General features: G+C 36.9%; 2 protein-coding genes across 3 annotated transcripts; both read right to left on the bottom strand.

The window, feature by feature from the left end:
• Positions 1–6,746: 6,746 nt before the first annotated feature.
• Positions 6,747–13,727, bottom strand: LOC104241347 (putative DNA glycosylase At3g47830). Of its 2 annotated transcripts, none has more exons than XM_009796287.2 (4): positions 13,254–13,727; positions 11,503–11,703; positions 9,144–9,200; positions 6,747–9,075 (listed from the first exon to the last, which is right to left on the bottom strand). In XM_009796287.2, exons 1-4 carry the CDS (start codon positions 13,671–13,673, stop codon positions 8,842–8,844), a joined length of 912 nt encoding a protein of 303 aa, XP_009794589.1. In that variant the 5' UTR covers positions 13,674–13,727; the 3' UTR covers positions 6,747–8,841. The 2 variants fall into 2 exon arrangements, with proteins under 2 accessions (XP_009794589.1, XP_009794590.1); XM_009796288.2 differs by having other exon boundaries at positions 6,747–9,066.
• On the bottom strand, positions 6,958–7,602 carry LOC104241348 (zinc finger protein 5-like). The gene has a single exon (XM_009796289.1). The coding sequence runs from the start codon at positions 7,600–7,602 to the stop codon at positions 6,958–6,960; it is 645 nt and encodes a 214-aa protein (XP_009794591.1).
• Positions 13,728–14,770: the final 1,043 nt, after the last annotated feature.

Below are 14,770 nucleotides of genomic sequence, written 5' to 3'. Positions count from 1 at the left end.
GTTGTGGTATTTGTGACAAGGATAATTTTTTTGGATAGACCAATTTACAAGAGAAACTCTGCCGAAATTTTTGAAAATTTAGGGAGTTAGCCAAATTTTTGAGTCCCTTGGGAGAGTGGGTAGTGCTAAGAAAATTTAAGAGGTTCAAGGACCTAAAGAATGATTGTTAGCTTAAGAATAAGGCCTTAGCAACATTCGAGGACGAATGTTTTTAAGGAGGGAAGATTGTAACACTCCCCAAATTTATAAAAGTTTCGAGACACGCTAACTATAGAACTAATTTATTACTATTTTTATTATTTTATCTTGCCTATATATAACTGGATATACAATTAGGAAAATATCAGTTGTTTTAATATTATTAATTTTCAAAAAAAAAGGTATCATTAGTTAGTAGTAATTTAAAAAAAATGGAAAAAGGCTTAAAAGCCCATAAAGAGGGCTGTTTGAAACAATAGCCCCCAAGCCTTAAAAGAGAGGCAGAACGTTATCAAAAAGGACGGAAAGCAAAAGCTAAAAAAAAGAAAAGAATCGTTCCTCACGAAACAGAGGCTCCATTTATCACACAGGCAACGGAAAAATCTAGGATTTCTTACAAATCACTAATTCTTGAACTCAGGTATGTAAAATCCTCTGTTGTCAATTACTCTACAATAGTAATAGATAAGAATAGAATAGTTAATTCCCTTCTTCCTCTATATCAACAATAAATTCCATATTTTAGTGTAGTACCTTAAAAAAATTGATTAAAACGTACTGGTTATTTTAGAATCGATTGTTTGACTGGTGTCAATTGAACTGGGGTTACGTATTGGCTCGAGAAGTTTTGAGGTAAGTTGATATAATCTTTTACTAAAGTGGTTTAACTCACAAAAGCACGCATACAAGGTGTTTGATAAATTGCTTAAAAGAGTTTATCTTTATTTAATTAGAACGAGTGAGTACCCATTAATTTAGAATTGTTCTAGCAAAAGTTTAGATGATCTATTATGCTATATGTGCTTAAAATTTTCAGATTGTTGTGTTATTCTTACATGCTGTTTTCATGTTGAAAATTATGAAGAAGAAAGAATCTTTAGAAATATTTTTATATGTTTATTTCATTCTTATGCCATGCTTTACATTTAAGGACACCAATATGAGCATGTACATAATGTTCTATAAAGAAAAGATTTAGACTTGAAAAGTCACAAGAAGAAGTTTTAGAAAGAAAAGATTTTTGGGGAGTATCCTTTATTCTGAGAAGGGGTCATCGTCCAGGCCGAGGGTCCTGACCAAGGCGTTGACTTCCTGAAACTACTTGTTCCAAAGTAGGGAGCACACGAGCCGAGGGTCTCGTTGCTGAGAATTTACTTAGCCATGCTAAGGTATGATACATGAGCGCTGAGAACCATGAAACGAGTGACACCTCGTGGATTGGGCCTATTCGATCAGGTTGGGATCGAACCCGTGCCGATCACACGGTGACTGAGACAGAATTAAGTCAGGATAGTTGGAACTCCCAAAGTATAAAGTGAAGTATTTTTTTTTAAAGAAAGAAAAAGAAAAGAATTTCTTCTAGAGTATTCGTAAATTGCTATTATGCAATTATTTTAGAATTATTCTTATAAGCTTTATGTCTTACATGCATTCAGAACCTTTGCTCGTAATGTATATGATATTAAAGTTTCTTCCCGTGTTCTTGAGACTCACTGAGTACAATGGATGGTACTGACGCTCTCTTTTGGGAACCTACGTTGGTCTGCGGCACAACGTAGGAACCGAATTTGTAGGCGAGCAGGCTACGAGTTAGGACTTCCTTCTCTTCCAGTGATATTGGTGAGCTTCGCTTTTGTTCGTGGAGTATTCTTAGAGTCATCTTCATTTAGCTATTTCTTTGTTTATTTAGAGAACTAGCTAGGAAATCTCATGTCCTGAGCAGTGCGTCAGTTTATCAGTAGAGGCTTCATGGACATAGTCATTGGGTTGAGATTCAGATGTTATTTTATAATAACTTAGCAGTAATTCAATAGTTACTACGAATAAAGCTTTGGAGTTGATTTATTTAAATATTTGAATTAATCAAAAGTATTTGTTTAGAGTATTGCTTTGTTGCTTATAAAGTTTGGAGTTATAATAGGGTTTATAAGCAGAGATGGTTCGCTCGGTCATGTTTAGTGATCGAGTGCCGGTCTCGGCTTGTTCAGAAAATGGGTCGTGACAGGACAGGTGTCAAATGATGAGTAGGTTTGTTAGGAATTCCAGATTGTCGTCCTTTTAGCTCTATATTAGTCCTTTTGCATTGTATTCAGAGCCTATCTATGACTGAAAATTTGCTTTCTTTAATTTTTTATTTTATTTTATTTTCCTAAATTATCTCAATATCAATAAAACTGCTACAATTTTGGTATCAGAGCGTCCGTCACTGGCAACGGACTGATGGTAGATAAACAACGAAGTCTCACCGGAGACGATGGGCTTCGGATGGTTGAAGCTCAGCTTTAATAGTTTATAGAAGAATCAGGTAAACGGATGGATAAATTCGAAGAGAAACAAACTGGTTTCGAATCAAAAATAGTAGAGATGACTGACACGACGAGGAGAATCGAGGATATATCGATCAAAATAAGTAATCAAAGCTTGGAACCATCATCGTCAGCAAGGTCACATGATGGTGGTATTTGTGGAGGGAGCTCAGCCATTAGTGGGAAGTAATCTACGTAATACCAACCTTTCTCCTTTACCCCAAGTCTCTTTGAGTCAACTAGGGGCCAAAGTGATAACCCCGCTCCGTTCTAAGCAATTACCAGCTCTTTCGATGTCGTTGTCGGAAGCTGGAAACCAAACTCTTAACCTTGCTGCCACTGCTTTTCGACCCACAAATAACTCCTATCCCCTGTCCACTCAACCATTTATTCCAGCAACCAGCTCATATCCTACAACCACCCAGCTTTTTCTTCCGATATCCAGTCCATATCCCATGTCAACACAACCCTATTACACATAAAACCTATCATTCTCATCAGCGCACCATGTGACTAGTACCATTATTTTTTTTTACTCAAGTTCTTATTCTCATCCCCTCATATCCCCATTAGCCCTGCACCAACTTCCCTTGTTCCTTTTGGATTGTTTCAACCCAATAATACTAGTTGGGCCCCTCCAAACCAAGTTGGGCCAAAGTCAAGTGGCTTTGTGTCTAAGCTCCAAAAGCCAAGTTATCATTCCCCGAGTTTGATGAGTTAAATACGAGGAGTTGGCTTCGACATTATGATAAATTTTTCGATTTTTATCAAGTTACCGATGAATAAAAGATGACATACGTGGCCATTTATTTGCGTGATTACGTAGATAATTGGTTCGACAGTTATGTGATGGACCATGGTGGTAAGGTAACATGGGCCGAGTTTTGATTTGATATATGTCAAAGATTTGGTAATAATATGCATATGGATATTGTTGCTGAGTTTATCGATTGGTGCAAACTTCAAATGTTGAAACTTATAAAAGGCGTTTTGAGGAGCTAAGGTGTCTATTAGTTTTAATAAACCCTTACGTCCATGAAGCATATTATGTGTTATGTTTTGTCGGTGGATTGAGATCCGATATTCAACCCTTAGTCCAAGATGCTCAACCAAGGACGCTGATGGACGCATGTAGAAAAGCCAAGTTACATGAAAAATCCTTCAATGCACTTTCCAAGCAATTAGCCACCACCACCAAAACCTTTCAAAAACCAGCCCAATATCCAGCCAAAATTGCCCCTCCCATTACGTACCCTGGAAATGCTCCAATCATTGTGAACACAAGAAACCTTAACCCAGGAATGGCTCTAGAATAGTTGAGGGAGAGGAATCTGTGTTACAAATGTTATGCCAAATATCATCCTGGCCATCAATGCAAGAATAAGGCCCTTAATGCTATGGAAGCTAAAGAATTTGTTGATGTTGTTGAAAATAGTGAGGAGCAGCCTGAGGTAGTAGAAGTTGAGGCCCAAGACCAAGACTAAGGAAAGGTGAGTCTTGCAGCTATGTTGGTCCATAATAAAGCCCCAAAAAATAGTCAGAATTGTTAGGTGGGTCAAAGGAGTAAAGATAATGGTATTAATCGATTGTGGATCCATCCACAGTTTATGGACCCACAAGTAGCAAAAGCGACCTCTACAAAGATAGAAGAACTGATTCGACCCATGAAAATTCGAGTAGCGAATGGTCAATATGGAAGAGCTACACAAACTTGCAAGGCATTCAAGTGGCAAATGCACAAGTTGGAGTTCAATTTTGAATTGAGGCTATTTAAAGTGGGTGGGTGTGATATTGTACTAGGAATGGTTTGGATTGACTCAGTAACACCGATTGTCATTCATAGCAGACCTTCTATTATTTCCTTCAGATATGGTACTGAGGTAGTGACATTGTTTGGAGTGACATATAGCGAAAATGTGACTAATGTTAACGTCAAGGTAATCTCCAAGTTGTTAAGAAAATGTCAATGCAATTTCATGGCCCAATTGTCTTTAATTGGGCCAATAGAGAAGGCTGAGGAAATTCCAAGGGAGATTATTGGGCCAATTTGAAGACGTTTTTCAAGAGCCCAAAGGGCTGCCTCCGGTCAGAGAATGTGACCATGCTATTGAACTGTTACCAGGAGCAAAGCCCATCAACTTAAGACCCTATTGTTATTCTTTTGAACAAAAGAATGCCATAGAAGATATGATTGCATAGATGCTAAAGGAGCAAACTGTCACTAAGCGTCTTTCCCCTTTTTGCCTCTCCTGTGCTTTTGGTCAAGAAAAAAGACTCATCTTGAAAAATGTGTATGGAATACAGAAAGCTAAATGATATTACGGTGAAAAATAAGTACCCACTTCCAGTAGTGGAAGATTTATTAGATGAACTCCATGGGGCAAAATTTTATTCTAAACTTGATTTATGGTCGGGATACCATCAAATTCGCATGAGGAAGGGAGATGAGTTTAAAACTATGTTTAGAACACACCACGGGCTTTGGGAGTTCAAGGTCATGCCTTTTGGGCTAACCAATTCCCCAGCTACATTCTAGGCCTTGATGGACCAATTTTTTGGCCCATTTCTACGTCAGTTTATTCTAGTCTTCTTCGACGATATACTAATTTATAGCACTTCTTTAGGTGATCATGTGAGTCATTTGCAGTTGGTATTCGACCTGTTGAGGGCTAATCAATTGTTTGTTAAGTGATCCAAATGTAGTTTTGGGCAGAACAAAGTAGAATATTTGGGCCATATCATTTCACATGAAAGAGTAAGCACTGATGAGGCAAAAATTGAAGCCATGGTGAACTGGGCTCAACCCAAATCAGTGAAAGAGCTGAGAGTATTTCTAGGCCTCACCGGTTACTATAGGCGGTTCATCAAAAATTTCGCTATCATAAGTAAACCTTTGACTAATTTGCTTAAGAAAGAAAATTTTTGTTGGACCATGGAGGCTACACAAGCATTTGAAGATTTAAAGCAGGCCATGGTCCAAGCTCCCGTCTTAGCATTGCCTAACTTCACAATACCCTTCGTCGTCGAAGTACATGCTAGTGGCAAGGATGTTGGAGCCGTTTTAATGCAAAATGGGAGGCCAATCACATTCATTAGTCAGACTTTGAGTCCTAAGTATTTGGGCTTGTCTACATATGAAAAAGAATTGGTGGCCCTATTACATGCAGTTGAAAAGTGGAAACATTACTTGCAACCCAGTCATTTTGTGATAAAAACAGATTATTTTAGCCTCAAATCCCTTAAAGAGCAGAGGATTACTACTACACTACAACATAAAAGAATTACTAAGTTATTAGGCTTGGATTATGAAATCCAATACCGCAAGGGGTGGAAAATATAGTTGCGGATGCTTTGTCCAGAAAATTTGAGGAAGGTAATTGTTGTGGGCTGACCATTGTCCAGCCCAAGTGGACTGAAGAGGTGACGAACAGCTACCAAGATGATGCTATAGCCCAAAACTTGATTATGCAATTAAGTTTGGATCCAGCAGTAGTCCCTGGTACTCAGTTACAATATGGTATTCTGAGACATGATGGAAAAATTTAGGTGGGAACCAATGGTTTCCTCAGACAAAGATTAATAACAGAAATGCATTTTACTCCATGGGGAGGTCATACAGGGATTCATGCAACTCAACAGAGACTACGAGCAGTGTTTTATTGGCCGACTTTATTACAAGACGTGAAAGACCAAATCAGAGAATGTGAAGTTGTCAACGCAACAAAGGGGAAAGTGTGGCATACCAGGGTCTTTTACAACCTCTGCCTATACCCTGGGAACATATTGCAATGGACTTTCTTTGTGTTTTCAGCCCAAGTAGTAGTGACCCGTGTTCTTAGCATTAGCTTAGCTATTTTTGTTATTTAATTAAGTCCAGCTACTAGATGGTTCTAGAGAAGGGACATGTGTCAACTGATGAGTAGGTTTGTTAGAGAATTCCAGATTGTCGTCCTTTTGCATTGTATTTAGAGCCTATCTATGAATGAAAATTTGCTTTCTCTAATTTTTTATTTTATTCCCTTTTCCTAAATTATCTCAGTTGTAAATGTCCAACTGAAGTATTATGTTAACCATAGTGCTAGCTGCTCCTTTTTCGATTAAAGCCAACCTCGCATTCTTTTAATTTAAAAATTCGTAAAAGGAAAGTTCGACAAGTAAGATGGATTTTGTCTAAGGGTTTTCTTGAACTTTTATTTTAGTGGTGGTCCCGAACCGTAAACATAAAGTAGTAATAAGAATATATTAAATCCAAAACAGGATATATTCAAAATAAGAAAAATGTAGTGTTAGTACAACCAGCTGCTATATCCTTGTCTGATAAAACATGAGCATATTCAAAGGCTACTAGCACACCACTTTTAGATGACAGCAACTTTCCAGCAAACTACTTAATGCTCAGGAAGTAGAGGGCACGATTACAAGGGATCTCTCCCTCTAAACTCACCACCCTGAATCACGGTAAAACGTTATTCTGCAAATATAGTTCACCAGGAGAACCATCAACAGTAAAATATGGGGGATTAGTGTCGTTCTGACAGTTATACACAGAGCTGAATCTGATATGTGAACTTCCGCAGACAATGGTGGGAACATAGGAAGAGTAAGGGTACATAATTCCATTGTTTATGATAATAGGATTAAGGTAGAACATAGAGCTACTAGCCATTTTTGCTTCAAGATCCATTCTTTTCTTCTTCAACCTCTCTTTTCGATGGGCATTTTGATGACCTCCCAGTGCCCGTGAGTTTAAAAACCTTTTCAAACAGAAGTGGCACTCATATTTAAGCTCCATCACAGCTGAGACATTCAATTTTCTGAGGTTCTCATTTGGGTTGGGGAGAACTATACCAGAGGAATTCAGACAGATGGAAGGTTTTTCCTCTGGTGTTTCATCCATAAATGTTTCTGAGGAGCTTACACTCTCGTGTCTTTCAGATCTTGAACAAATGCTATCCTTCAGACAAGGATTTACCTCAAAGCCGAAAATCCTAAGCTTTTTATCTGAAGCAGTAGTTTTGCAACAGAGAATATCTGTTCCATTCTTTCTGGTTGAAAGGAGATTAAAGTTGGTGGATTTTTGGTACACTGCCTCATCCATTGGACTGAAAAGTTCCCGGCATGCCAAATGTTTTGTAATGGTACATTTATAGGAGAGCAGTAGAACCACCAAAAGAACATGTCACAGTCATGCATATCCAACTAAATCATTATATAATGAAAAGATTCACATAAAGTTAGAACAAGGAGCCCTAGTGCATTACTGAATTAGGACTTTTTCCACTTTATCTTTATTTTCCAGTACATGCCATTAGTTATTCTTTCTGTTTTTTTTCCTAGACATGTCATTAGTTTTCTCGGGCTTCACTCAGAAATATCACCTCTTAAGGTAACTTAGTAGCACAAAACTTGCACCAGAAGGTAGCAAACTTGATAATCGATGTTTTTATAGACTCGTACAAGATGTGACCACATCCTCAAAAAAGAAACCAGCACCACAGCTTGTAAGCTGCATAATGGTTTTCATCTAAACTCCCATCCTAATTTAAGATTGAGAATTACATTTAAATTTCTACGGAATCCGGTTATTATTTCTTGTCAAAAGCATATGAGATCACTTTTTGATTACAAGAAAAATAAGATAAATTCTGAAGTGGATAATGAGAGAAGCAAATCTTTTAATCAATGTCACCAATTAGATCTGAGCATATCTGGTTTGAGCATAATAAATTTGTATCCAGCACCTAGAAAAACAGATTTACAGCTAAAGCAAGTGATTGGCATATATTAGCATTAGCAAGCAAAAGTTTTTTGTTTCCATATACCCAAGTTGGCTAAATGGACCACATCTTTGGAGCTTTTTTGCCATTTCAGAAACCTAATGGAATGTGTTGTAATACCACATTTTATTTGGTCCTTATCACCAATCATCTCAAGCCCCATCCCATTCTTCTCACTCAATTTACAAAAAAGTTCTATTCCATAATAAGGGGGTGAAAAACACAACAAAGGCAGAATGACCAGAGGATATAATTAGGCATTTACGCATATACTAGGTGTAGACGCATTACAAATCACTACTGAAAATAGATAGACTTGACCTGTTTTCTCTAAGAAGTGGTCCAAAGACAAGAAGTAATTAATTTTCCTATTTAATCTTTAAATACAGGACCCAAATGCAGCACCAAAAGTGAAGTGATCATGGAAGAGACTAAAAAAGAATGCAAAAACATCATGTACACGAATAGATGCATAGAGTTCAGGGATCATGAAAGAGAACAAAAAAGAAAGCAAAAACCTCATGTACACAGAATAGATGCATAGAGTTCATAATTTGGTTTCATATTGCATTAGAACTTTGGCACAGTAATGGGCAAAGTTTGTCACTGTGTTCCTTTTTGGGTTTGTCAGAACCTTTTCCAGAGCATTCTCTACAGACCTTACCATGGGTATAAATGAGACAATTAATGTCAAACTTTAGTTCATCAGGAATTCGCCGATTCAGATGAAGATATGTCTTTTTTACATCAGCTGCAGTGGGTACCCAACGAAGAGTCTTTGCAATCTGAAAAATCTGTAGTAAGTTTTGAATGTTAGGCGAGTACTTTGAACAGGCAATAAGTCTTTTAAGGTGAAACTCACATGTGTGTCCACTGGAAAATCATCTCGCTGAAGATGGAACATCAAGACACATGCAACCTGCATCAATTGCATACTGTTAGAATCATAGCAGCTGATAAAAAGCCAATTACAAAGGTTGCTGGTGATAAGATCTTTCAGTTTGCAAACACCACCATTAGCATACACCTTAAATTTTTCCCCATCACTGGTATGCACAACCAACATTTTTAAAGTCAAATATGGGAGTCAGACATTTTAAGGACACAGACGCTTTGAATAAATCTTTGCCACGTGTCTGAAGCATTTTCTAATCTGTCGTCATTATTGTTTTTTGCACAACCATACCCGCTATTTTTTAGAAGGTAACAACACCTATGTCCTCCATTTCAGACAAACATATCTTCCATGCACTGGGTGCGTGTGACGAGACTTGGAAACCAAATCAACTCTAAGTTTTGCTATTGCTCTCAGCTGCTTCAGGTTCTCTTCTTCTCTTCGATCTCCCTCTTGCTTTTCTTCTTTACTGGTGTTCCTTGGCTCTCCTTCTAATTCCCGGTCATTTGGTCAAGTCTTCTTATCTTTTCTTTTTCCTTTTTCATTTCGCATCTAAGCATAAAAACAATTTAATTGGGAGAGTTGGACTTTTAGAACTATTATAATATGGCAGCACTATATAGATTCTTTCTTAAGATCTAGTGAACTCTTGCAATGTAATTTTGCATTTTCCTTTCGCAGAGTAAGAATCATAATCTCTTTCTTACAATGTTATCTTTTCTTATTCCTTTTTCATTTCTCATCTAAGCATAACAAGTTAATTGGGATCCATAACGTGAGCAATTCTTGCAAGTCCCCAAAATTTTGAAATTTCAAGTTTTCGCTTCAGACACAAAAGTCAAGTCATGTCTGGTTTGGTACTTCTCATACAGGCACTACAATTATTCTAAGCACTAGGAAGTTCTAAGACTAGTGGAGACTCCACTAGATATTAATTATTCATTTTCCTTTTATAAGTAATACATCAGACATTACGAACAATGAAAAGGCTTGCTAAGCGGTTCTGACTTCAACTTCCAAGAGCAGAGGGAGATAGTTGTTTAGAGCCTATTTCTCATGTCAAACTGAAAGAACTCCTGTAAAGTTAACCATTTGATGCTTAATATTGGCTCGAAAGGTTTAAGGGATGGAAGGAAAGTGGAGGTTCACCAAAGTCATTATAGTTTATAGGACTCCCACCCCACTCTGCCCACGTCACTCTCGTCCCTCATGGTAAGGTGGGACTTGGATTGTAAACAAATATATATTTTATTCTACAAAACTTGGGTTGTAAACAATTATAGCAAGAAAAAGAAGTGTGATCGAGAATTCTCTACCACTTATTTACTCTTCTGAAAAGAGACAAGGAGAAAAATTCTCTTTGCTTGAAGGCACCAAAAAATTAGCCCCACACCCACCCCTCACCCTATAAAAAAAAGGTTATTACTTTAAAGCATGGTAATCAACCCAAATATGCAATCAATGTTATCAAAGGCGCGCTTAAGCCCTGAAGCGAGGGTCAAAACATGTTAAGCGTTTCGCCTCACTTAGCGTGCGCTTCAATGTTGTCATCAAGAGGCGACACTAAACAATTGATATTCAACTTTATTGTAAAATTTCTTCAATTTCTGTGTTCGTATATTTGGTATTCATGCTTATAGATATTAGTCTTGGACTACACATACATATTTGTAGTTTTTCTCCATTCGTGCGTTTTTTTCATTAAAGTCCACACTTTATTTGCGCTTTGCGCTTAAAGCCCCAAAAGGCCATAGAGCTTCTTTGAGCTTTTCGCCTTTGATAACATTGCATGCAGTAGAGGGTGGACAAAGCATTGACATCAGAAAAGCTTGGAAGCAATTGCAGTTTCTGAGGTACCACGAATAGAACAGAGCAGAAGGTGGGTATCTCAAATAGTGTAGGAATACACTATAAAGGCATTTTTATAGCTTAAAAATGAACTTCTCCAAAAAATTAATATTTTTCTTGTAATAATAAAGAATCTCCTAGTAAGTTTTCATAGTTCTGAGGAGGACAAATAACAAAGAGGAACAAGGTCCTCATTTTCTATTTACAGAGGTGCCGCTGTCAAGTTATCAACATGAAGAGAAGAAATGTGAAAATGTTATTTTTTTTTATCTGAATCCAGGCATGGTTGTTCAATTAATATGCCAATAGGAACTTGTGCATCTCTAAGAGACGAGTAATACCGAAAATAACAGTTACTGATACTGACAAATAGGCATACGCATATCAATATCCAAATCCAAACTCAACTCATATTGGACTTAAGCACGGTCCATTTATTCCATAAGCAAAATTTCAAGGAAAACTGAGCACAAGTTACCGTTTTGGGGCCAATCCCTCTGAAACAAGAGAGTTCCCTTTTGATTTCCTCTATAGATAGTTCTCTCAAGTACTCCAAGCACAGATTTCCTTTTTTCTGAAACAATGAACTCAATATTCCCTTGATACAAGAAGTTTTGGTGGGTGCTAAACCTCCACATCTTATGGCATCTTCAACAAGCTTTGCATCAGCAGCGAGAACCTAGGCATTTGAAGATAAAATTGCACAAATAAGCTGGTCCGAAGTGGCAAAGTTTATCCATTTCATTGGTGCACAATAAATCAATTATAGAGTAGTCAAGAAAATACATGAACATTCTTGGTTTTAAATGAAAATTGAGACCAAAACCCTGCCCAAAACTAAACTTATAGAGAGCGATAGTACAAAAAGCTAGTACTAAGCTTACTAACCAGCATTAATCATTCTTGTTCATCACTAACAAGTAAAGCACCATATAAAAAACAAAATGGATCAGCCAGTACCTACACTTGCAATGTAACACGAATCAGGTAAAATCCTATGAGCCAACATAAAATGTAAAAAACGCAAAATCCTAAAATAGACGAAAAGCACCTCAGAAGGGGTTTAGTCAGAGGAAGAGTTACCATTATAAACTTAAAGTAAAAATACTGTCTTTGGTTAATCAAATCCTTATCCATAATAAAGCAAGCATGCAGGGGCGGATCTACCTGGAGAGGTAGGGGTGGTATGGCACCCGCACGCTTCGGCTAAAATTTGAAAATGTATCTATATATCTAGTACAAAACGGATATATAACTTAAGTGCCACCCCCAATGCAAAAAGGAGAGTCAGGTGCCACTTGTTCAGCGAAGACTTTGAAGTCTTTTTGTTCCTACGGAACCCGAGGTCGAATCTCTATGGACGTATTAACTCGCTGCTGATGCCTGCTGCGTTTCAATTTCCTTGTTTCTATTCTTTTTTATTCTTTGTTTCCTTCTCTAAGCCTCACCTCTCTTTTCTTCCTTTTATTTACTATATCTCCCTCTCTAATTTTCTTCTTCTTCTTCTTCTTCTTTTCTGCTTCTTCCTTTCTTTTAAAAAAAAAATCTTTGCATAACCTTCCTTTTCTTCTCTACTAATATGTTTACTTCAGACTATTTCTTTCCATAAGTCATTTGAATTGATTTTAGTTAATAGATAGTATCTTCTTTTTTGGATGACGCGACATTATTCTATATATATTCATTTTTGAGTTGATTCTCGTATATTGAAAATTTGAAGCTTTTGCTTTGCAAAGAATTGCTATATAAACTTGGGAATTAAGATTAAAAAATAAACTCGAGAATACGGAAGGTAAATTAATCTAGTTAAACAAACAATTTGTAGTCGTTAAGCTATTTTTAAGCAAATTTTATAATTGGAGGTGCTCTTTCATTAAATTTTTTTCTGTGCAATTTCCTTTCACAATATAATTCAAATTTAAGCTTGAAAATAAAGTAACTAGACAAAATCGAACTTATTTGTTTATGTATGTGAATAAAAGGCTTAAAACCTAATCAGAGTAACAAAAACCATATCGAATCGACCCGCCCTTTCTATTTAGTCTTTGTGGCTAGAGGTAAATATGTGTATCCGCAACCTCTAAATTCTGGATCCGCCTCTGGCTAGAGGTAAATATATGGTGTACACAAAGAGTGGCACCGACAACCTCTAAATTCTGGATCCGCCTCTGCAAGCATGTATGAAGAAATTGAATTAATGGAGTAACTTAATTTGAAATAAAAGCTTACAGATTCCCATGTTGGAAAAGAGGATTTGAGGGAAGCAAAAGCCCTCTGAGAGTTAGCTTCAGTGGTGTTCTGCGACAAAATGGTGCTTATTAGACCGTCCAGTACACTCTCTTTACAGGGATCAATACCACTATGATCATCTTCATCTCCAATGTTATTATCATGATTGAGTGATCTTTGCTTGCGGTACTTGATGAATTCTTTGGGGAAACCATGGACGGCCAAGAGATCATCCCTCACAGTTCGGCATTCCTCTGGCGTGGGCCGATGGAAATCGGGGAATGGCTCACTGTCATTGGAGGAAGCGGTGGTAAGTTTAGCCGTTTTCGATGATTTTGAAGACGAACATGGAGAAGGTGAACATTGGTCTTCGGAATTTTTCCTCTTTCGGCTTTTTTGCGGCTTTGTCAGCTTGGTCATTTCTTCGGTAATGAACCCGGTGAAAGGCCCTGTGCTACATCAAAGTTCAGAAATTAGGAATTTTTAACCTAAATAACCCACTATTTAAGTCACTTAACCAAACTAGTATGTTTTTTTTTTTAAATTTAACCAAAATAATATAAACGTATTTCTCGGTAACAAAATAGAAAATATTTTATTCAAAAATTTTAATAGAAAAAAGTAACAGCTGACGGATTAAACGGAGGTATAAATCGTTTTTGCTGGATACATACACAAATTAATCGTGCCTGTCAGTGACATTTTTATCTTGCTGCTTAAATTTTTAAAAGTTATATTATAACGTAACCTCCACTAACGTTTTCAATGCAACGGAGGTATAAATCGTTGTCGTTGGATTGTCATTACTTTAAAAAAAAAATTATTGGACTAGTTCATAGGAGATTATCTTGACTTATGGAGATAATTTGCACGGATGAAGTGATTTACTAATTAATAAAGATAAGCATTGAACAAACTTTTTTTTCTTGGTTAAAATACTACTCCACTAAACTAGTAAAAATTTAGGAAATTTGTCATCTACGCGACATTGTTCATTGGGTAAACTTAAAGGGATAAGCTTTGTAAAGACTTATACCCCGCTTGCCCAAGCTGTAAAAATCAGCTTATTTTGAAAAGTGTTTTTTTCAAAAGTACTTTTGGTGAGAAACAGTTTATATTTGGCTAATTAGTTTGAAAAACACTTCTGAACAGCAATTAGTGTTTGACCAAGCTTTAAAAAACTGCTTCTAAGTGTATTTTTCTCAAAAGTGCTTATCAAAAAAGTGCTTTTGGAGATAAGTTACTTTTTTCTGCTTCTCCAAAACTGCTTCTGTTTCTCCTCGAAAGCACTTTTTTTCCTTCCAAAAGCTTGGTCAAACATCTCAATTTTTCGCCAAAAGTGCTTTTGGCAAAAAAAAAAAAACACTTTTGGCCAAAAAGAAGCTTGGCCAAACAGACTATTACTTCCTCACTGTCGGCAGTACTATGAGCCCGTTTGGCTTAGCTGATTTAGAGTAGCTTATAAGCATAAGATGCTGAAAATCACTTTTAAGTGCTAAAGTTGATTTAAAAAATAA

Source organism: Nicotiana sylvestris, chromosome 3 (genome assembly GCF_000393655.2).
Source record: "Nicotiana sylvestris chromosome 3, ASM39365v2, whole genome shotgun sequence".
NCBI lineage: Eukaryota > Viridiplantae > Streptophyta > Magnoliopsida > Solanales > Solanaceae > Nicotiana > Nicotiana sylvestris.
This window is presented reverse-complemented; position numbering and strand designations above follow the sequence as displayed.